At 39.9% G+C, this 24,001-nt stretch overlaps 1 protein-coding gene across 4 annotated transcripts in view; it reads right to left on the bottom strand.

The window, feature by feature from the left end:
- Positions 1–24,001, bottom strand: part of Tgfbr3 (transforming growth factor beta receptor 3) — a 184,881-nt gene that overhangs the window by 58,915 nt on the left and 101,965 nt on the right. For all 4 annotated transcript variants that reach the window (XM_076863529.1, XM_076863526.1, XM_076863530.1 and 1 more), the window contains one exon: positions 16,454–16,591. In XM_076863529.1, the coding sequence (XP_076719644.1) occupies positions 16,454–16,591 (138 nt within the window). The remainder of the gene's footprint in view (positions 1–16,453; positions 16,592–24,001) is intronic.

Below are 24,001 nucleotides of genomic sequence, written 5' to 3'. Positions count from 1 at the left end.
AAGTTCAATGTTGTTATGCACAGGAAAGGATATGCCATAATTTCTTCATTCCTGTTACCCAAACTCCTTGTTTCCCTCACTGCCCAGGACCTGATTTTTGGGTCAGGCTTTAAAGCTAATGATTTGATTTTTCACCTCATAACTCTAGCTAAAAACCAATTATTAAAGCATATTTAGGAGTTCCATGTCTCCCCCCACAGTACACTGAACTTTCCTCCTGTTTGCTAATTAAAACTCAATCCTCTGACATTCCCTGACATGACAAATGTCTTCCTGTGGGAATGAAGAGAGCACAGAGCTCCAAGGATCCTGGTTCTTAGCAAGGGTCTGTGGAAGGGGTGACCATGAACCACCTGAGTTGCAGAGACACACCTGAGCTCCCTCCTCTCTTGAATATTCTTCCCTACTTGAACCACACATGACATTTGTATTTTAAATTCTGGTTATGCTACCAGACTTTTTTAAAGAGCAGAACATTATTCTATCTGCCAGTGCTGGGAGTTTTATTAGAAGAACTTACGGCTAGGCAATGAGAGCCAAGTTTATTATTTTTTCTGGATCAGATTCAATAACCTCATCCAAAATTTTGTGAAAAAAGCAAAAGAGGCAACCAGCCCTTTTGTTTCCACACCTGTGTTTTAGCTTTAACTCTTAAAGTCCTAAGCAGATCCGTAGAAGCCTCAGGGTTGATCTCACAAGTGAAGTGCACAAATTCTCACTCATGGGCTTTTCCTGGAACTAAGCTGCTGCTTCTTCTTAGCACTTATCTCAGCACATCAACTGACTCAGTTGCATGACGGTCTCTCCTGGGCCTCTCCCAAGTTGGTTTGTTCTTCATTAGGGAGGACAAGAGGAACTTAGCTGTGGAAAGTGTCACACCACAAGGCCTCATCTAGTTTAAGCCCACCCTCCTGCCTCCTTGATCCCACCCCCAAAATGAATGTTCCCTGATGAACAGTTCTGATGAAAATTCAGGCCACAAGAGATCACAGGTAGCAGTTCTCATCTCTATTTTAACCTTACCTCTTTCAAGTCTATTCAAATGTTACCTTCTTGACAGGGACTATCTAAAGTTAGAATGAAGGCTGGGGATGTGGCTCAGCGGTAAAGCACTTGCCTAGTATGTGCAAGGCCCTGGGTTCGATCCCCACACTGCAAAACATAAACAAATTGCAATGCAACCACCCAGCCCCCACTCTAGAAATTCTGGTTTCCCTAAGCCATCTTTACATTTTGTTTCTGTCACATCCATCACACCTTCTAATATTACCACATAATATACTAATTTATTATGCTTGTGCCCATCTCCTCTCACTAAAACACAAGCTCCTTCAGAGGCTGGCATCAAAGTCTGCTTTGGGCATGGGTATAACCCAAGCATTTGGAATAGTGATGAGCTAAAAAAAGACACTCAATAAGCACTTGTTTAAAGAATGAATCTTGAAGACTGATGAATTGGCAGGGCCTGCCTAAAGTTCTATGCTGAGAAAGATTCTGAGGTCATTACACAGGACTAGTGACTAGTGCAGAAATGAGAACAGATGTCATGAGCAGCCATCTGTCTGCCAAGGGCTTCAGTAAGACCACCTCTGCCCACAGCTCTGCTGTCCAATACAGTAGCCACTGGCCACATGTCACCAATAAGCACCTGAACATTGCTAGTTAAATTAACCTGTGTCGCAAATGTTAAAACACATACCAGAATCTGAAGATTTAATTACAAGAAAAAGTCAAATACCTTGTTAATTTTCACTAACTGATTTCATGTTTAAATGATATTATTTTGGATATGTTAATTAAAATTTTCTCAGATGGGGGTTCTCACTTTGTCCCCTAGGCTGGTCTTGAACACCTGGGCCTCAGCCTCCTGAGTTAGCTGGGACCATAGACATGTGCCACTCTTCTGAATTCTTTTGCTTTTTTAAATGCACTAGTAGGAGGCTTGCATTACATGTGTGCTCACATTATATCATTATTGGACAGCACTGCTCTAGGTACCTCCTCTGCTAACTGCTCTGGGTCCTCCTCTGCTACACCCTTAAGGAAGGAAAGTGTTTATGAACTGAGGATGACCATCATGCTGCTTGGTTTGGTCTCAGAAATAAACCAGTGTCAAGAAGGCATCTCAAGCCCGGTGCTTCCCAAAGCATGACTTTCAGACTAGTTTATCACAGGCATAAATAAGTTAAAATGCAGCTTCCAAGGTGGTGAAGACGTACAATCCAGGAAACCACATCATAATCCTCTTCCCACCAGCGTGATTCCAACCTTACTCAAGGAACAATGCTCTAGGTCATGCACAAATAGTATTTAAACTCCAAAAAATCTCTATAAAGCTTGATTTTTGAGATTGCTTGAAGAACAAGCAAAAACCTCCTCCCCTACCCTGATGGAAAAAAAGCCGAGAGAGAGAGGGAAAAGCCAAGTTATGGATGGAGTCATCTTCCTACACATTAAAAAAGAAGTGGGTTTTGTGAAATAAGAGAAGCCACAGCTCCCCGTGTTAAAGACAAGTCTGTCGGGATCTCAGAGGAAAAGCCATTCCAGGAATCAATCAATCCCTCTCCCTCTCTCCCTCTTGCCCTCTCCCTCCCACCCCCACCCCCACCCCGGTCACACGTGTGCACACGCATGCTAACTACAGCTCAGCTGTGGTCCACTTGGAGCTTGAGTTATCGGTTGGGTGAGTGCCTGCTATTCATGTTACAGGCCCTTGGGGCAGCTCTGCCTCACACACCCAACTTCACACATTTCCATGATTTTGGTAATGGTGGAAGTACAACACTTGCACAATGAAGGATTGGCTATTGTCCCTCTTCTGTCCTGCCCCACACCCAACTTTTACTATTCCTCTAGAGTTTTCCTGACTCTTGCATACACAAATCTCTTTTTAGAATTGCCTGCTTAGGAAAACAGAGCAAAACAACGAAAACAGATAAAGCAAAGAAAAACATTGATATTTCAGAAATACCCACCATGCCAAGAATTTGCTAGCTCAGTTCCAGGGGAGGAAAGACATATGGTTAAGGAGAATAGGTACTTCTCAAGAATCCAGGTTTATATTTAAGTAGGATCAACAGATTGGCCCTAGAACTCGTAATGGCCCCCACACAGAAAGGCATTAAGGAGATTATCCTTTGATGTATTTTGTGCACATAAAGTCCAGCAAAGATAAACTTACTACAACAATATTGAAATATTTACCTCCCTAATGAGGATTGACCCCTACATTCTGAAAGAAGAAAAGCTCACGTTCTCCCTTCCCAACTCCTGGGAGGACTGTATTTGACTATTTCCTCCCAGTCCCTGAGATGTGAAATGTGATCTGAAACATGTTTTCTATTAACATATATCATGACTCAATTTTTTTTAAAAAAAGGTTTGTTTGAAAGAAATAATAACTTCCATGCCCCTGAACATACATTTATAATTTGCAAAGCTACATATTCATGAGCCATAAGATTATAATATCTGCCAATCATGCATTCAAGAAACACAAACCCATGCAACCATTTTTAAATTCTTGGTGTTTTTATTTTGTACCTCAAGCCAGATTACTTTCTTCCAACAAAATGTTTTCAAAAATAGTAAAACATACTATTAATTTTTTCTTGAAACATTTATGATGATTATTCTGTTTTTAATTTTTCTTTTGCTAAAATGTAAAAAGCTAAGGGTTGAAACTACTCCATGTTCTTAACACTCTACGTGTTGACACATGTCCCTGAGGAAAGCTCTGAGATGCTGCCCTCTGAATATGAGCTTGCACAAACCTGAATGTGAGCCAGAGCAAAAGCAATACTCTAATCTCCCATGGAAACATTACAAGAATGACAATGTATATAAGTTACACACACAAAAAAAAGAAAAAGATCTCACTCCCATCTGACAAATGAACTCAGTCCTCCATAGATTACCAAATTTAATGAAGCTTGAGCTGCATTATAATAGCTTTCCAAAGTAGAGTCCCACTCTACAGAGGATCCTCCTCAGCCTTACAGTATAACCTCCCCAGACTCCTACATCTACCCTTTCATCTAAGAGGAGTTTGACCCAAATTTCATAGTGCATTTGCCATCAAAAGCATATTTTTTAAATATTTATTTTTTTAGTTGTAGTTGGACACAATACCTTTTATTTATTTATTTATTTATATGTGGTGCTGAGGATCAAACCCAGGGCCTCGCACGTGCTAGGCAAGTGCTCTACTGCCGAGCCACAATAACAGCCCCTAAAGCATATTTTTGAAGGAAAATGTTAGAAAGTTACTGCTACTTGCCGTGTTCCTCAATTAATTTTTTTCCCTTCCAAGTGTGCTTCTGGGGAACACAGAGAGGTGTCTTTTTTTTTTTTTTTTTTTTTTTTTTTAGGTTACATCCAATCTGCAAAGCCAGGTTCAAGTGCACAAACTAAATTTTACAAATCTCAAATAGGATCTTAGAATGTTCTTTATGGAGCTTTTCTTCACTGATGCTGATAATCTAAGTTCCATTTTATAATGAAATTGAGGCTCAAAACACAAAAGGATTTACCCAAGGTACAGAGGTAATAGGCAGCAGGGTTGGCAACAGAACCAAAGAACTTGTTTCTCACTAGAGCTCTCTCTACTTCACCACCATGGAGTAGCCACTACCCAAATGCAGTAATCAGTGTAGGGCAGATAGGAGTCTCCCTCAGTCCTATACTAATAGAATGCAAGGAGGTTACAATCCTAAAGCCTCAGCCTCAGTCTGAACACTTACTTAGTACACATCACAGAGATTCCAAATCTTTTCATTTGACAATTGAAGAAATTAGGGTTCTGAGCAATTAGGTAAAGTGCAAGCATACTCAGTTTTAGCAAGCAGTGAGTGCTGATTCAAGCTGTTAGACTCTAGAGACAATGCTCTTTCCACCTGGGAAGTGGAATGTGTCTGGATAGGTCATCTCTGGTGAGGGAATCAGCTCATAGGTCAGCAAAGAGCTGCACATTAAGCCTAGCTTTCTACCAGGACAGAGTAGGCAAATACAAATGGATTTAAATGAAAGCAAAAAGGAAAGGCAGGAAGGTAAACTAGAGGGTCACCACCTTCTCTGCCTTTTGCAAGCTGTTAGGTTGCTTCCTTCTCTGAGCTGGTTTCCCCAGCAGCCTTAGGAGCTGTGTTGGATGATAAAGTGGGAGAAAGGGGATGGAAGGAACAGACAGAAATAGGACTGCCTGTTAAATAAATAAATTATTTTGCTGGAAAGCAAGTTATAGTAAATAACAACAACAGATTGTCTAAGAATCTTACAATGGTTAAATTAAGATGATAATGGATACAGCACAAGAAAAATATTTAGCTGTATAAACATAAGATATAAATACGTCTGTGATGGTCAGTTTTATTTGTCAACTTCACGAGGCTACAGATCTGTTATACAGTCAAACCTCATCTACATGTTGCTATGAAGGTATTTTGTAGATGTGACTAAAGTTCATAATTAGATGACTCAGGAAGGGAGACTGTGCTGGATTATCCAATGGGCCTGATTCTATCAGTGGAAAGCCCTTAGGAATACAGTAAAGGCTTCCCAGAGGAAGAAGAAATTCCAGCTGTGGACAGCAGCTTCAGCTCATGAGTATCAGCTGCTCTTTCTGCAGGGCTCTCTGACTTGCCTTGCTTGTCCCCACAATGGTATAAGCCAAATCCTTGCAATACATCTCTTCATATGCATCCTCTACTGTTTTTTTTTTTTCTCTAGATAAACACTGACTGATAACAGTGTGTGTGAATGGCTGATAAAAGCCCCAGGAAAAATGGAGCTGTATATTCTAGCCATTGAGCAACCATAGACCCAAGAACAGTTTGAGGGAAAAAAAGCATCTAAAGGACATTTCCTTAGGGGGAAGGAACAGGGATGAGGCCTCCAGCCTAAAACGACTGCTTGGAACCCTCTTAGCTCTTCCTAAAATTAGCTCTTAAGCAAAGAAAGGCAGGGAGGGTCCCCTTGGCAGTTTATGCCCACCTTTCAGATTCTATTTAAAAGTCTCTGAAGAAGAAGACTACAGTGGTCTCCCATGCCAAAGCCAAGAAGTTTGAACTGAACATAACTAGAATTATGGTGAAATAATGTCCAAAGGGCTAAGGACAGATGCAATACTAAGCAAGGCAACCTGGTGGAGCTGACACACAGTCCAACAAGAGCCCAGAGGGAGAATGTTATTGGGAAAGGGGTCAAAGAAACAGTTCCAAAACTCTCATCCCAATGGAACACTGGTATTACCTAGATCCCAATACTGAAGCAAGTCATTCACAACATACTTTGCTGAAAGAGCACCTTTGTGCAACTAACCTCATGCCTCAATATGTCTCTAAGGGTTCAATTCTGAAGCCCTCTTCTTGGGATAGTCATCAGTGGCTCCATGCCAGAGACCAGAGTTACAGATAACATCATAGTTATGCCCTCAAGTCAGTCAAGCAATGTGACTATCCCCAGGGAGGTCACCATTTACCATTCTGAAAAACTAGCATTATAATTATTAATATTTATTGAGCATTTACTATGTGCCAGACACATTCTAAGTACTTTACATGAGTTATAACCACAACTTTCTAGCTGTATGACCATGCACAGCTGACTTTTTTTGTCTCAGTTTCCCTATCTTAAGAAGATAATAGTACCTACTTCACAGATTTGTTATGAAGATTAAATAATGTATATATTTATATGTGTGCCTAGCATATTGCACTATGAAATTTGTTAAATATACACATCCATGCATGTGTGTCTCACAATAGGCCATGAGGGTTGTCTGACAGATCTTGAGGTTGATAGGCCATGCTTTCCTGCCCAAACTTCTAGAAAAGGATATAAGAACCCTGTTTTCAAGGGTTGGGTCAGCGTTAGCTCCAAGCAGTAATTCTAAACATTGCCCTAAAACTGTATCACCCAGAAGCTAGAATCTTAAGAATAGGTTCTCCGTGACAAAGGAAGGACTGGAGACCATTATAGGGTGTTGCCAGAGAAGGCAGATGGATAAGCCTCTGGATTCCAAGTATACCCTGGGTCCTGGCATCACACTGTCATTCATCACCCAAATGGGAAAAGCCAGAGGCAGAACCAATGGTGACTCCCTGGAATAGTGGTGTCAAGAACCCACTTTTGCAACAAAGACCCCAGAACATCTAGGATAGGGTGTTAAGAATCAAGGGCAAAAGTGTATCTTGGAATATACATCCTACCCCACAGACAGAAATAATAAAGGATGTTGGGACTCCTTCCTCCCTGCAGAAATCGAAGTAGCTTCCAAACCAGAGAGTTAGAAGACAAGGATGTGAAGTACAAGAATTAGGTTGCCTCAAATAAACCCAATAACCTGGGCTCAGGAAAGGGCTGGGCCATCATGCAGTCACCTTCTGAAATGGGAAGTGTGAGCCATCTGTGTGAACACTTACCAAAGGCTTTGCTGTCTGCAATTTACAAGAAGACCTAGGCATGGTCAAGAGCTTTCACATCATCCTCCCAGAAACTTCTGGAAGACAGACTCCCCCCTGCCCTCCTCTCATTACACAAAAATAAAACATTCTACAACCTCTCTTAACAAAATACTCACTTGTTCTACCAAATGGCTCTCTGAGGTTGTCCACCATGGTACCCCATGGCACCAGAGATTAACATTTGATACAAGTTCCCAATGCTTAGAAGGACAGAGGCATCAGATTACCAGATTCGCTTTAGACAATGAAGCCTTAAAGAACACCATGGGAGTCTGCACAAAGAAACACCAACCTTCCCTCCTGAGTGAAAGCAAGTTTATTTAACCTCAATTTGTTGAATAAGAGCAAAGCCTTCACAAGGCTGGGGCCGTGCCCGCACAGACATGACACAACATGTCAAGTCAGAGCCAGGAAAAGTCTACGCTTGCAGGAGCCCTCCAGGACAGATGTCTTGCTCAGGAAAAAGACAAGACACTGGGCAAACCTCACAAGAGCCCCAGGCCACTCACTCCCTGGCAATATTCACCAACCTGAACCAGCGAGTTAGGATAATTCATAGGGAGTCTTTAGAAAATGCTTCTGGATCAGGTTTACCAGATGGAATTGGACTCTCTCCAGGATTCTTATTGCCACAGTGACATTTAGGAAGAGCTTTCTCGCCACAAAGGGGCCAGAAGCTCATTCCTAGTAAGTATGGTAGTTGACTGACCCTAGTTCATGAGAGGATCAAGCCCCCATATAATTAAGGCTCTTAAGGACAAGCCACAAAACCAACAGATAAGCAGGCTCTGGAAGAGAATGCATGGTCCACAACCACTTGGAATATCCCACAGGACACAATGAGTCATTCCACTAGAGACATTTCAAAGAAGAACCACCAATCTTGAAACATTTAGTTACTTTATCTGCCTTCGAGAGAGAATTTATTTGGAGAAAGACCTCACTGGAAAACCCTGACCCCAATGTACAGGGGTGACACTTCTGACTGAGCAGGAAGCTGGGTTTGTGTGCGGTGCACTGACCCATCTGCCACATATTGCTCCCAGAGTCAACACAGCAGAGGAAGCTGCCTCAAGTTGCATTTGCAAGAAGGTTCTCGTTTTACCCAATTTTCAGGATCCAACCATGGTACGTATTATACTAAACTGGCAACTCCCAATTTCCTAACCAGCTCTCCCATATAACGGGAAGCTCCCTGAGGGCAGGCAACTCGCCCCACTTCTCCCTGGACCCTCCATGGTTGGCTCAGTTTCCAGAATTGTGCAATCATCAAAAACTGGGTGTTGGATGAATGAACAAGTACATACATAAACCATTATGCAAGGTATGCTAATTTTGTGGGTTTTTTCTAAACATGAGGGAGAGGGGCTGCCAAAAAAGGAAAGGAGGAAATTAGAAAAGAAAAAAAAATTATTTCCAGATTTTTAAAGGTAATGCAATAGAATACAGAATATATATTTATTTCTAAGTTTCCTTCTCCACAAGCAAACTTGACTATTGGAGTTATTCTTAGGGCATTTTTGGACACTGAAACCCTCAGTTACACATTTCTTGGCCTCATGAAAAGGTAATGGCTGGACATGCGCTGTGGTACAGGCTGTACAAGTCCCTTCCTAGCACAGCACTGAGCTCACATCTGGGGCTGTTTAACAACTGATTGGAAATTTAGCCTTCTGATTTCCAGTTAAATACTAGGCACAGGAAAACAAATAGCACTTGTTTTTCACTGAGCCTTGTCAGTCATCCAAACTGCTGTACAGACCAGAGAGCTGCCTGTGGTTTGGTGGCAGAGACCCAAAATATTTGGACTTTTTTTTTTTTTTTTCACTCCAGTTTAAGTAAAAGGAATAAACCAGATTTTGGCAAGCACAGCTTCTTAACCCACCTCTCCCCCATTCTTGGAAATGCAAAACTGGTTTTCAAATATTAAGCATGTTCCTGGTATTAATTTACATTTTTTTCATTAGGATTAAGTTTTGATTTGTTTTTAATCTGAAGCCAATAGCATAAAGTTTGGTTTCTCTCATTTATTTCAACTGCTCCGCCTTGATATTTACTTGGATTTGCTGAAGAGGCAATGTTCATATTGCTGTTTTCTGTTTCCAATTAAATTGGGCTATAATATCTAGCATTTGTATGATCAAAGAATCAGAGTTTAAAAGCTGCAAGGAACTTTAGAAATCAGATAAGGTAACACCCTTCTCTTAGAGATATGGGAATTGTAGTTTCTTAGGTCCACTTATGTATCATTAGTCAGTGGTAGAGCCTCCTGACCAGTACTCAGGCCTCCTGACACCCAGGAGAGTTTTATACAGAATATATTTAGAAAAACTTGAGTTACCTCTGAGTTGTCAGATAAAATATAGGACATCCAGTTAAATTTGAATTTCAGATAAACAATGAATTTTTTTTTTAGTATAAGTGTGCCACAAATATGACATGGGTATACTAAGAAAATTATCTGGTGTTTATCGGAAATTCCACTTATACTGATATCCTGTATTTTTATTTGCCAACTCTGGTAACCTCACCATGGAGACCAATGTCCATCCTCTCCCACCCTCCATCCCCCACTCAAACTTACACACAGTCACATACATATCTTCTCTGGTTTTAATGATAAATGGTTGGGAAAAAGAGATCACAGCACAGTAATCCCAAGAGAGAGTGAGGTTGGGAGAAGCTGCTTATTTCCCGAGACTATCCTAATCTTAGATATCTATTTTTTCCTTATGAGCATTCAAAGCAGTTAACTCTGACATAAATAGGTTGGACATGGCCTTTGGACCATTACATTATTAGAAGCCAAGGGTCTCATCTTAAAATTTCTGTTTATCTGAAGTTTCAAGTCTGTAGACCTTGTGGGAGATAGAACTCGGGTTTGGAATGCAAATAAAGATTAAAAAAAAAACAGGTATATGGAATAAAGTAAAAAGATACATTTTAGAATCTAGTTCAGGGCTAGGAGTGTAGCTCAGCAATAAAGTGCATGCATAGTATGCATGAGGCCCTGGGTTCAATCCTCAATACCAAATCATATCATCATCATCATCATCATCATCATCATCATCATCATCATCATTATCTAGCTCATTGATTTTGTACCATCAGGATTTTTGTTTGTTTGTTTCTATTTTTGTTTGCAGTGCTGAGGATCACATCCAGGGTTTTGCACATGTTAGGCAACTGTTCTACTACCAAGCTAAATCCCAGCCCTTGCACCATCATTTTTTAAAGAGTGCCATAGGAGGGTTTTTCCCTAACAGCTTTATAGGATATAACTCACATACCATAGTATCACTCTTTTCAACTGTATAAGCCAGTGTTTTTAGTGTATTCTTAAAGAGTGGTATACCTGCCATTATGCAATTCCTGAACATTTTTATGACTCTCAAATAGAAACTTCATACCATTATCAGTGGTCATTTGCTATTCTCCCCTCGCACATGCCTCTGACAATGATTCATTTTCTTTCTGTCTCTATGGATTTACCTGTCCTGGTTATTTCACATAAAAAAAAATCACACAATATGGAGTCTTTTGTGTCTGGCTTCTTTCATTTCTTAGCATGTTTTCAAGGCTCATCCACATTGTGTTATTTATTGGAACTTTATTCTTTTTTTATATTTTAAGATGGGGGTGTCAATGTGTTGCCTAGGTTGGCCTTGAACTTGCCATCTTCCTGCCTCCTTGGCCTCCTGAATAACTGAGATTACAGGTGTGTGCCACCATCCCTGATGATTCGTTCCTTTCTATGGCTAAATAATATTCCATTATGTGAATAAAGTATCATTTTTTTTAAAGAGAGAGAGAGTTTTTAATATTTATTTTTTAGTTTTTGGTGGACATAACATCTTTATTTTATTTTTATGTGGTGCTGAGGATCAAACCCAGTGCCCCGCGCATGCCAGGCAAGCGCGCTACCACTTGAGCCACGTCCCCAGCCCTAAAGTATCATTTTTAACATGTGATGGACATTTGGGTTGTTTCCATTTTTTGGCTACCATGAATAATGATGCCTTGGACATTTATGGACAAGATTTTATGAACATGTGTTTTACATCAATTGTTTTCCAAAGAACTGTTTTGTATTCCTATCAGTGATATATGAGCCTTCCAATTTCTCTACAGCCTTGACAACACTTGTTATTATCTGCCTTTTTTGTCACGGCTATCCTGATTAACATGAAGCTCTCCTGGTAAGGCATCTCATTGTGGTTTTGATCAGCATTTCCCTAATGACTAATGACACTGAGCAGATTTTTCACGTGCTTTTGGTCATTTGCATCCTTTCATTGGAGAAATGTCCATTTAAGCTGGAGCATGTTTTTAAAGACAACATTGTGGCTTTTCCCAACACTTTTTGGCAAAACAAGAACAACAACAAAAAAATGCTTTCAGGTTAAAAATTCAGACATCAATCACCAGTTGAGTTACTCTACTTTTTCTTCAATTGTGAAAATACATTCACAAATAAAAGTAAGCTTCTATGACCTTTCTAAGAATATTTTAATTGATAGGTTCAATATGATAGATGGAAAGGGAAGGATTCCCTTAATTTCTGATTGCACTAAGGAATAGTTCTAATCTACTCAATATTCTTTGGACCATCCATACACCCTAAAAAAGGAAAACTAAGACTGTGACAACTCTATCATGTTTGTGCATGTATGTGACTCACGAAGATACACTACTCAAAACTCAGTCTGAAACACTCTCCTTCCCACTCCCTCCTAGGTAACCAGAACAAATGGATAAAGCCACTACACTTGCAGAAAAATCTAAATCCCAACTTCCCGCTGCCTGATACACTCCTTCCTCTTGCCTGTGTTGTGCGGTTGTAAGGAGGACTGGAATGAGCTGACAGAAAAAAGACAGATGCCTTTATTAGACAATATTAAAGCATAATATTTTATATTTTAAAGTGAGTGGTTGAGACCTTCTGAGAAACATAAGCCCTCCTAACCAGTTATGAATATTTTCCCTTTTTAAATTTGGCATTTAACAGTGCAAATATGTCAATTTAAATAAAAAGTCATCCTGATAATGGACTAGGTGCTGTTCCTTGAACCCTACTTTAAAAAAAAAAGAAAAAATTGTTGAAGTATTGTAACTGAAAAATAAACAGCCGTGAGCCAGTAACGCAAGTCCTTCAGCAACACACACGGGAGGAGACAGGGATGTGCACATCTGGAAATGGGGGGAGAAGTCTCGAGCTCTCTCTTCAGCAACTCTAAGCAGTTTGAGTAATCTTGGGAGGAGAGGGATAGGAATCACTAAGTCTCAACTTCCAAAGATTTCATGGGCTATCTAAAGTGCTCAAGAAACACTTAATTTAAGATAATTGATTACCTTATCTTGTAGTTTTAATTCTTAACTACAATAAGTGGACAAATGGACACTCTACTGGTCTTCTACCCAGCATGAGAAATGCACAAGGAGCTTCCTCTCCATCACTGTGGCTTGTGGCAAAGGCTGTCAAGACGATGAAGAAACCTTGAAATTCACTTCAGCCCACAGGGAAGAAGGGAAGAGACTGTCTAGGGAGAGCTGCCCAGCTTGTGAGAGAAACTTGCATCACTCATCTCTTGATCTGAGAATTGGAATGAACAACAGATGTTCCACCATCTCTTTCAGGTCATGAAGAAATGTGTGATGGGAGAAAAGCATTTTCCCTAGAGGAAGCCTGCTGGACAACAGAGCAGAGTTCAGGTGTCCTTGACTTCTCCGGCAGCTGCCTCCCCTGCCTGGGTAATTTTAGGTTCAACATTTGAAACTAAAATGTTAGACTCCCCATTTAGGTTCATCCTTAAATGGGATTAACTCCAAGGAGCATTGATGTTACATTGCTTACTAGATTGTCCCCATTTGTAAATCTTAAACTAAGGGCCAAGCAGTTCTTCCAGAAAGTAAACAAAATTAAAGCAAATAAATAACTTGAAGTAAGATACTTTCCCTTAAAACCCATGCAGTGGCAGATTGAAGAAGGAATCCAGAAAGTGATAAATACAGGGAGGATATATGTGTCTCATATTGTTCATCTGGACCTATAGTCCAGAGCAAAAGGAACTTCTTTTACTCTGGGGCCAGCCAGCTAGCCAAACTAGATATTTTATAATTACAAATGTAGATTCAACATGCTTCCTAAATGTTCTCTAATATAGCACCAGCAATGGCACCTAATGTCTATGAACTCATCAGTGGCAGGCACTTTGCTAGACATTTTATATGTAATCTCATTTAACCAAGATAATACCTCTATGATGTAGGGACTATTATTATCACCAAATTATTTTTCCTGAGAAAAATCAGACTAACAGAAATTATTTTGTCCAAATTATTTGCTCAGGGTAAGCAAAGCCTTTGCTTAGAATCTCTCCATAACCTGCCATGTGGTAACCACTAGCCTTACATAAAGCTGCTCAGCACCTGAAACATGGCTAAGCAACAGGAACTGTATTTTTAAATTTTTTAAAATTAATTTAATAGCTATAAATAGCTAGTTCCTACAGTATTGGATAGTACAACTCTACAGCATGAAGATTAAATGCACATATGAGTTTATCATCAGACCACTAAGTCTTATCACAAATAATCTTATTAAAGAAGATTGACAATGACTAAGTATGAAGAGAACCAGTTTTAGCATTCAGAGCTTCTAGAATAGGTACTATCCGGGTTTGAGAGACAGCTCTGCAAGACATGAGCCCTGTAATTTGAGCCACTATTTAGCCTCTAAGTCTTACCTTCCCACTTATAAAAAGGGGTAAATAAACTAGGATCCTTGGGGTATTGTGAGAATTAAATGAGATAAACTATTGGAGCTCTTAGGACAATTCCTGAAAGGTACTAAGGACTAAATAAATGTACTCTCCCCACCCCTGGTACTGGGGATTGAACGCAGGAGGACTTCATCACTGAGCTACGTCTTCAGTCCTTTTTATTTTTTATTTTGAGACAGGGTCATGTTCAGTTCCTCAGGCTGGCCTCAAACTTGATATCCTCCTATTTTAGCCTCCTGAGACCCAAGGATTACAGGTATGTGCTATCATGCCTGGCTATAAATTTATTAATAATAATAACTAAATTATTACTGTTTTGACCTTTTTAATAGAAGTATTAAGAGTTTCAATTCTCAGAAAAAGTTATCATTTAAGTTCTTAGTAACTCCCACCTTATAAATGTATCTTTTGAGTTTTTCAATGTTTCATTTTGAAATTAATTCAAATTATAGCCAGGTTTCAAGTATAGAAAAAAGGAATCTAGCATACTCTTTGACTAGATTCACCAGTTTTTAACACCTTGCCATGTCCTCTCTATATGTTTTTGTTTTTGTTTTTCCCTGAACTATTTGACCCTTCGCTCCTTAGCACTTAAAATGTATCAGGTATATTTCTTAAGGACGTTCTCTTATGTAACAATAGTATCGTTATTAAATGCAAGAAATATAACATTAAAATAATACTTAATCTATAGGTCCAATCCTAATTTCATATACTGTCCTTATAATATCCTTCAGGATCATATTGTCTCTTTAGTCTTATTTAACCTGAAATAGCTCCTCAGCCCTTCTTTCAATTTCATGATAAACATAAAGAGGACAAGCCTGTTATTGTATAGTAAGCCACTCAGTTTGGTTTTGTCCAGTGTCACCTCATGATTAGATTCAGCTTCTACACATTTTTGGCCAGAATCCTACCTAAGTGATGCTGGGTTCTTGCTCATTTTCAGGCACACAATGTTCACCTGCCCCATGTTGGTGACATTAATTCTGATCACTTTATTGAAATATTTCTGGGTATCTCTATTGTTGTTCTTTTCTTCCATATTTAATAAGTAATTTGTTTAAAAGATATTTGGAGAATATACAAACATACTGTTCCTCAGACTCCCTCCACCTCCACTGGATTTGACATCTGTTGATGATTTGTGCCTGAATAACTTTTACTATGATGATTGCAAAACGATGATTTCCTAACTTCATCATTTCTTCCATATTTCTTAATTGGCAGTCTACTATAAAGAGAAATTTCCTCTTCTCCCCTTTTTTTTCTAATTTATTTACCTACTTAATAACTACATTGACTATGGATTCTGAGTTTATTCTGTGGGAGTCTCTGAGTTTTTAAAAATATTCTTCAAATGCAGGTGACAAGAAATTACAGATTTGAATTAAGGTCATTAATTGGGCAAAGGAAAGGTCATTAATTAGGTCAGAGGAAAACTCTTAATTGAGGGCTCCACAAATAGATGACTACAATCAGGAGAGGTGTAAATGCTTAAGGCCATACATTAGGACTACAGCAAGGAGCTCTCACAGTGGACAGCCTGAGTTATCACTCACACTGCAGTGTCGCTCATCATCAGACATGATATCATACCCCAAAAATTCCATCCAAACAACCCATCTATTTCTCCACAACTAGCAAACTTGAATGTTCTGGCAAACTCCAAAGGACATGATTTACAAATAGTAGGTAATATTTGGATCTTTCCACAGAACTAGGTTCCAGCTTTTTTTTTTTTTTAACAAAATACAAATGATTTCATTTTGGAGCTCACTGTGTCATTTCTCAACAAACAGTTTTTCATATCAGAAATTAGGCCTCTGTTATATACAAATAGAATGGGTTTGTGCATATTTATTTTGGTCAGAGACCACACACCCGGTGGCTGTTTGCAGTATTTACAGTACTCCCGATGCCACAAGGGGATCTCTGAGATGAGACCAAAGCTCAGGCCGCACAGCCTATGATTCCAGGTCCTCCTCTGCCATGGAAACAAGACCACAGAGGACATGTAGGTGGTGCTTGCTTCTTGCAAATGCTTATCTATGCCATTCAACTACCTCCAAGTGTACAACTCCACTTTCAACACTCTTGGAACAACGGTATTATTTCGATGAAAAGAAGCCCTTTTTAAAAGATTTGCAAAGTTTGGGGTCATTATAACCTCATAATAAGTACCACTTTGGGAGGGTTTGAAACACTTACCAAGAAAAGTCTGGAAATCCCAGTGGCAAGTCTCTCTGTCTTCAAATGCCACACCAGGGGTTGTGGGGAGTTGAGCAGAAACACAATAGGCTTGTGGTGAATGTGCACTGAGGAGATAGGATTCAGGTGCAGAGTGACCTAGGCAGCAAGAGGGGAGAGATGTTAGCACCAGCTTTCCAGGCAGATCATTCAGAGCAACTTCTGGATATCTTTCCACTGCTCACCATTAAGAGAAGAAGCTATAAGCTAGTTCTGAATCTTGGAATAAGATGTATCATGTTGAGCTGGATGATACTGCCAATATTGGGCCTTTTTGCTTCTCTACTCCCCCCCCCCATATTTTTAACCACAAAGTGGCTATTTCATATACCTAATCTCAGCCAAACATGACTCAGTTCCCAAGAATAAAACACAAATAAACAAAACACTTTTTTGTTTTATTTTCAAAATTGACAATGGCAGAATAAAAGGTACCTTCCTTCAGGACTGGCTTATCCTTCAGGTCAAGTGGCTGAGAATTAAAGAACAGGATCCCCACAGGGTGGGTTATCCCTCTGGACTTTCAGAGAAAGGACTTTCTCCTGTCTCAGGTAAGCTCCAAGCTCTATAAAGTTAAGTGAGTTCTGACAGAGAAAGTGCCAAGAGAGAAAGAAAGGGGCTGCCAAGGGAGCTGCCAGGGTTCTCACTCTCTCAGCTACTAGTGGGAAGGGGTTTTCCAAAGAAATGAGGCAGAAAACACACCAAATAAACACTGATTGTACAGAGTTCCCTGGGGGCAGGGGGGAACTATGAGCCTGGACAGGAAAACAACTGTGGTCAGTTTTGAGGAAGGATCAAGTACTATTGTAAGTTACCATTATCATCATTAGCATCATCAAAAGGCACCTGTAAGCAAAGCCAGAAAAAGTGGACTCAGTGTCTTCCGAGAGCCCTTGAGCCAAGGGCAGTCAACATGAACTCAGAAAAGCAAAATAACGCTTTTAATAACCTGTCCACAGGGGCTTTCTGTTCAGAGGGGTGAGGTGAAACAAAGAATCACATACTTAAACTGATGGTGAACTCACCAGAGAGTAATAAGGGAGAGAAAGGACAAAAAGGGCTTAGGTTGGGAAGGTACAGAACATCTGCAGAGGGCACATCAACCCTTTTTCTGATGATTTTCGTTGTCGTTTTCAGCATACAATCCTTAAAATTCACAGATATGCATAAGTTTGGGGCAAAATGCACACTACAAAATAAATAAGTATATATATCTCAAATGAATAAGATTTTTTTTTTTAGAAAAGTTTATGAAATGAGATGTATGAAACAGATATTCATACTCAGGTCCAAAATTTTCCAGATGGTCCAAAGTGTCAAGGCCTGGCTCAGACAATCGGGGAAAGATTTCTAGGAGTCTCAGCTCTATGAGCTTTCCTGGAAATGGCTCCTTCTTCAATATGCGGCAGTGTCTGGCCAAGATGAATCTCTGATTCTGGAACACAGATCCCAGGCAAAGCCCCAAAAGCCATTTGGCAAAGAAGAATTCACACTACAATTGGGAAATTAAAAGAAAAATACCCAATACTTTTTGTAAAAGATCATTTGGCAAGAACAAAGAAACCTGAAAGTGTCCATTCACCTAATGCCTCAACACCCTTGCTTTTCTATACTTCCTTCCATTTGGGCAAATGTGCTGCAGGGAAGACAGGGGACAACTAAAACAACCAGCAAAAGATTGCAGGGATAACAGCTCCTGGGAATGTGGGAGACCAGACCTGGAATATCTCAAATTCTGCCTGAGTTGCCTAATTTCTCCTAGGCTGGAGAAAGGATGGAAGGGTCCTCTATATGGATCAATTATAGCTCAGGATAGATAATAGTTAAAATCATAAGAAGATCCTTCTGCAGTTCTTTACCATCAGATTGTCCAGTGATGGTGGTCTAAGGACCAGAGCTAAGGCAGATTGCAGCAAAGAAGGGAGAAATGATACAAATGGTATCCAACAATTTCTAGCTTAGAAATTCAAACTCCTTAGTTTAAGGAATTGATCCTTAAGCCTTAATCAAATTTACACATAAAAAGCCATATATTGGGAGTTCATAACTCACTTGAATCTAATGTATGAAATATGATATGTCAAGAGCTTTGTAATGTTTTGAACAACCAATAAAAAAAAAGCCATATATTAAGGGCTCAGTGGTAAAGCGCTCACCTAGCACATGTGAGGCACTAGGTTCAATCCCCAACACCACATAAAAATAAATAAATAAATACAATAAAGGTATGGTGTCCATCTACAACTAAATAAATAAATAAGCTGAGGCAGGAAGATCACAAGTTCAAAGCCAGCCTCAGCAAAAGTGAGGTGCTAAGCAATTCAGTGAGACCCTAACTCTAAATAGAATACATGAAAAATAGGGCTGAGGATGTGGCTCAGTGGTCGAGTGCCCTGAGTTCAACTCTTGGTACCAAAAAATAAAAAAATAAAAAATAAAAAAAATTCACATATCAGCTTAATCTACCCAGCTTCAAAAGCAATAAAGAACTGAATGTAGAGGTGATATGAACCATAAAGTCTAATAGGGCTAAAAGGGATGCATCCCAAATGAAGGAGCAATGGCTAGTCTCTAGATCAGTGGCTTCTTTGTTAATCTTTGGGAGTCACAGAGCATTTGAGAACTCAATGTGAGTATGAATCTTCTCTTCTCCCCCTATCCCTCCCACACACATCACACATCACACATCACATGACATTTTGCAGACAATGGTAAGGAAACACATCCATTGCAGGTGCCATGAACTCCAGGTTAATTGCCCATTAACTCTGGGTAAGGAACCCATTGTAGAATAGCAGGAAAATTCTAATGGCAGAAATAGAAACAAAATGGCTCCATCTAATTAAACTAGAAAGCATACTTCTGGTCTAAAGATGTCATCATTTCTGGGAAAGAAATCCATAGATGACGACTCAGAACTAAAATCTATCAGTGTAGTTCCTGGGGCTTCAGTGGCCTCTTCAGACCCATGTTTGACCACATACCGGTCCATGCAGCCCTGACCTTTTCTGCTTTCATTGTGTTTCTTTCAAACTGTGCTGAATAGTCAGTCTTCCTGAAGGGGGTGAGGAAGTGCAAGCAAATCTCGTCTGTCACATCCCATATGTAGACACTATGCCTTACACCTCACTGATCCCTCTCCTAAAAACAGGAAAGTCAATTGGTCTCATCAGTTCTGCCACATCTTCTCATTCGAGATATTCTGAGGTTATCTGTATACACCTCAGCAAACATGCTAGGTGTAATTTTATAAGAAAATTCAAAACAAATCATTTTTTTTTCTTGGAAATGTGAATACAACTTAGACCAAGGTCAAGGCCAACTCTAAGGAGCATAAATCCTCCAAGTGGAAAGACAACCTTTCTATCTTCCAATTAGGATGCATGTCCTTGCCCACATTATCACCAGGAAAAAAACAAAAAAACAAAACACAAGGACAACATTTTCTAGACCTTGGGTGGCGAAGACATCTCAGTTTTCCAAAGATTATCTTTGATAAGCAAAAACTAAATATATTGCCTTGGACTCTGTAAGCCACTTTATGAAAATGAATTATGTACTTACAGTCAAGAGAAAATGCTTAACTGTTTTTATGAAAAGATGCCATATGAAAATTGTTTTGCGTTTCCCAGAATTCATAGCACAGATGCAAGATATCCCTACCTTAGAGATTTCAAAAGATTTCTTATTAAGACCCCACCACCACCACTCCTGGGGTTTGTTAAAACAAACAAAACCAAAGTGAGAAAAACAACTGATATGAGAGCCTAACAGTTGCCCAATTTTGCTAACGTGTCAGTGAGGTTTTATTTCAACATTTTTGATTCTTAGAACAGCCCCTGTGGACCCACAAGGCAATGAAGTCATCCAAAACACTACCACAGAGACTCCTAGTATCTAAAACCAGACCAAATAATGCTCTGAAATGGATGATTCAATGATCAGTTTACACTAAGACAGATAAGAAAAGAACTCCAACAGTGTGCCTATAACCAAGACCCATAAAATCACAGGCTGGTCTGTATATAGCCATCATCTGTCCCCTGCTCAGAGGTAAGGAGACATCCCTTGGCAACAGTGCTGGCAGTAACTGAAAACCTCCTGAATCCTGGCCTCCCAGCACCCATATATTACACAGACAGACAGTGAGGCATGCATCTATTTCAAGAAACTAGGGTCCCAGAGTTAAACTCAAACTTCACCTATATTTGGACAATGTGACTTTTAGGAACTTAATGGTGACTCCAGATGGATCTGAAATGTTACAACTGATTGCTGGGGGAGGGGGAGGAACAGTATTTAGCTCATTTTTGCTACTGTATTTTAAAGGATATCCATTCTGAGGTTCTGAGGAACCATACCACTGACATTTCATTTGCTTGTCTTTCACCATTTGGGAATTGGTATAAAAAGATTCCTTTAAAATATTCTTGGAGGGATGGATTTGGAACATTTTAAAGTTATCTTAAATTTTTTTTTTAATTTTTTTTACTTTTGTATTCCCCTGAATTTCTAAAGGAACATTAATTCGTTGGTGCTGAATTCAAGGAATTGGGACCTCCTAGTGTCTCTACCCCCACCAAGGGGAGTCACTGATTATCCTCCCTGGTCTCCAGACGCTCTGGGGTCAAAGATGTCACACTGTTATGGCAAAAAAGGCACCAAGCTGTTTCCCAGTGGTTTTGAATTGAAAAAGGAAAAGAGTCAGTCAATTCCCACTAATCCCCCTCCCCCAAGGAGGACACGATTTTGGACTCCCTGGAAACCTCTGAAAATAATCTAATAAAACCACAAAGTTCAGGGGGATTCTAAAAGTCTGAAATTTGATGCAGAAATAATTCTGCCTTCTTTCTTCCATATTTTGAATGCCCCAGAAAAATTCTGGGAACTAAATTTGGGTTGGGGGTTGAGGGGCAAGAACTCATATAAACAGAAGAATATTTATAAAACTTACAGGTCATGACCCTGTAACGGGGTTCCTGAGAGTATTGCAAGGGGATTCCAGGGACCCTGGACCTCCCTTCTCAGAAGAGCCATTGGCTTGGCCACTGCAGGAAGAGAGGCAGGGAAGTGGAGACCCTGGGTGTAGGTATGTTTGGGTGTGGGAACACAGCTGGGGCCCTCCGCAGGCCTCAGCTGATAACCAAGTCTGAGGACACTGACAGTATTTATTCTTCAGTATTAAACACAAGCTGTGTGAGCATCATTCTATATGTGCCACTAACACACTGTAGTCTTTCAGGCTTCGGGCCTGAAGTGCAGTACAATCATGTTCCCAGATGGACACCTGAGGTGGGCTCAAAAGGCATCTCCAGTGAAATCCTTCCCTGTCCCTCAGCTCCATGTGCCACTGTAACAATCTGTTTAGATGTTTGTCTCCCCTGTCACATTGTAATGTCCTCAGAACATAATTCAAGGGCAGGAAGAGAGTCACATTCATTTCTGCAACCTTGGGACTAGCATAAGGCCAGACATCTAGTAAGTAATTAATAAGTTTTCTGGAAAAATGAATAAAAGAATGAGCAAAAGTTATTAATGAAATATAACTCAAATAATGACTACAAAGTCATAATGCCCTGTTTTTCTGACCAAAAAAGGGGGTCATCAAATAAAGAAGACATTAACTTCACTATCAAGTACAACTTGAACTTTAAAACAGAGTCAAGAAAAGCAAACAGATTCCAACTACCAAAATGAATCCTAGGGGCTGCCTGGACAGTATGTTGGAGAGGATTCCGTAGCCACATCCAAGCCTTGTGGGAATAAACACAACAAACAACTATGGTCCTCTGCTATGCGTACAGGACAGAGCAGAGCAGCTCTTACAATGTGTATGTATGAAGACCTATGAGGCCAAAAAAGAAAGCAGAAATTTGACCTTAACAGTTATGCAAATTAAAATATATAAAATGTGAAAAATAATCTTTGAAACATATTCTCCTTCTCAAGGTATAATAAGGAAAATGTGTGAGTCAGAAGCAAGAACTACTTTACTGCTGGGAGAGAAGGAAGGAAAAAAGGAAAGGTAGGAGATAGGGCTATAAGCAAGTTGAGGGGAAGTAGCAAAAGCTGAGAGGTCAGCGAACAGAATTAGCAAGAAGGAGTCAACAAATAAGAAAGCCATGGGTGTCTCCAGTGCCAGCTAATAATGTGGCTAAAGTGCTCTGAGGCAAACCTTCCTCCAACTTCACTGCAAAAGTTTCCATGATGCCCACTCCTGTCATGAATGTGTGCTACAGAACTCAGAAAGGCACTGGTGGTATCTCAAATCCACATGAATCAAGTGAGTCTGAGACATGTGGAGTATAGAATCATAAACCCAAGGAGGATGAAGACCCCAAGAACATAAGGCTCTGGCAGTCTCCAGAAAGAGCCTATTTGGATTTCTACAAACCATAGGATGAGGAGAGATGCAAACCGATCACTCACTCCTGAGTTGCAGGGGGTCTCAGCTGATGTGTGGATTAGACTAAATTACTCTCTAAGGAAACAATTCTGGTCAGGGGAGGAAAACCTTGGGAATTCTGTGAAATCTGGTTTTCCTTTGAAAGGTAAAGCAAAAACAACTCCTGAAATTCACAGTCCCGGCCCCCTGAGGGTATTCTGGTCCAGTCAGGTTATGCTGTAAAGGAAATGTTTTTGGAGGAATTTCAGTTTCAATTACATGGCCTACCTTGGGAGAGAGAGAAAAAGTAACAAGGAGTCAAAGGTAGGGAAACGTGTTATCAGTCAATGTTTGGGGAGCATTTTTTCTGAAATGGTATTATCTTCTTTGACCAAATGTTGCACACTCTTTTAGAGGCATGGAATCATAAGTGTTTTTAATTCAGGAAATAAACAATGTCAGAACAGCATAAAGCACACGGGAGCAAATACAGTGTGCAATGTTCATGTCAGTTTGGTACTTTGACCTGTTTTCCTCCACACAATCAGTTTTTGTTGAGCCCCTGGGATGCCTTTTCAGGGTGAAGAACCTATCATCATGAAAAGCAGAGGAAAGGTTGCCAAAATTGCATTTGGAATTTGGCATGTTGTAACTGATAAGTGTCTAAGGTGGGATAATTTCTTCTTAAAGTAGCATTCAAGTGTTTAAGTTTCAGACTTTCTTGAGGCAGCATTAAAAGCAGTTCAACACATTTGTTCTAACTGGAAAGGGGTGAGGCTGCGATACAGAGTAGGACACCTGGCAGTGAAGTTATTAAGGTAACTCTGTAACCTTAAGATCCTTTAAGTACTCTTTAATATCCTACAAGAAAAGGGGAGAAAAAAGAAAAGAGAAAAGAAAAGGCAAAAGACCCAAATGGTAAGAAGTCTGAACAATGATCCCATGGACATTTATTCACAGGTAGATCAGAATTGAAGGTTATGGCAAGGACTAAGAATGGGTTTTACCTCAGAATGAAACAAGTGTAAGTTCTAACACAGACCATTTGTAAATTCTAGGTAGAACGCTTGCCTAGTATGTGTGAGGCACTGGGTTCGATTCTCAGCACCACATATAAATAAATA

Source organism: Callospermophilus lateralis, chromosome 7 (genome assembly GCF_048772815.1).
Source record: "Callospermophilus lateralis isolate mCalLat2 chromosome 7, mCalLat2.hap1, whole genome shotgun sequence".
NCBI lineage: Eukaryota > Metazoa > Chordata > Mammalia > Rodentia > Sciuridae > Callospermophilus > Callospermophilus lateralis.
Note: the sequence above shows the minus strand (reverse complement) of the source record. Positions and strands in the feature narration are given on the sequence as shown.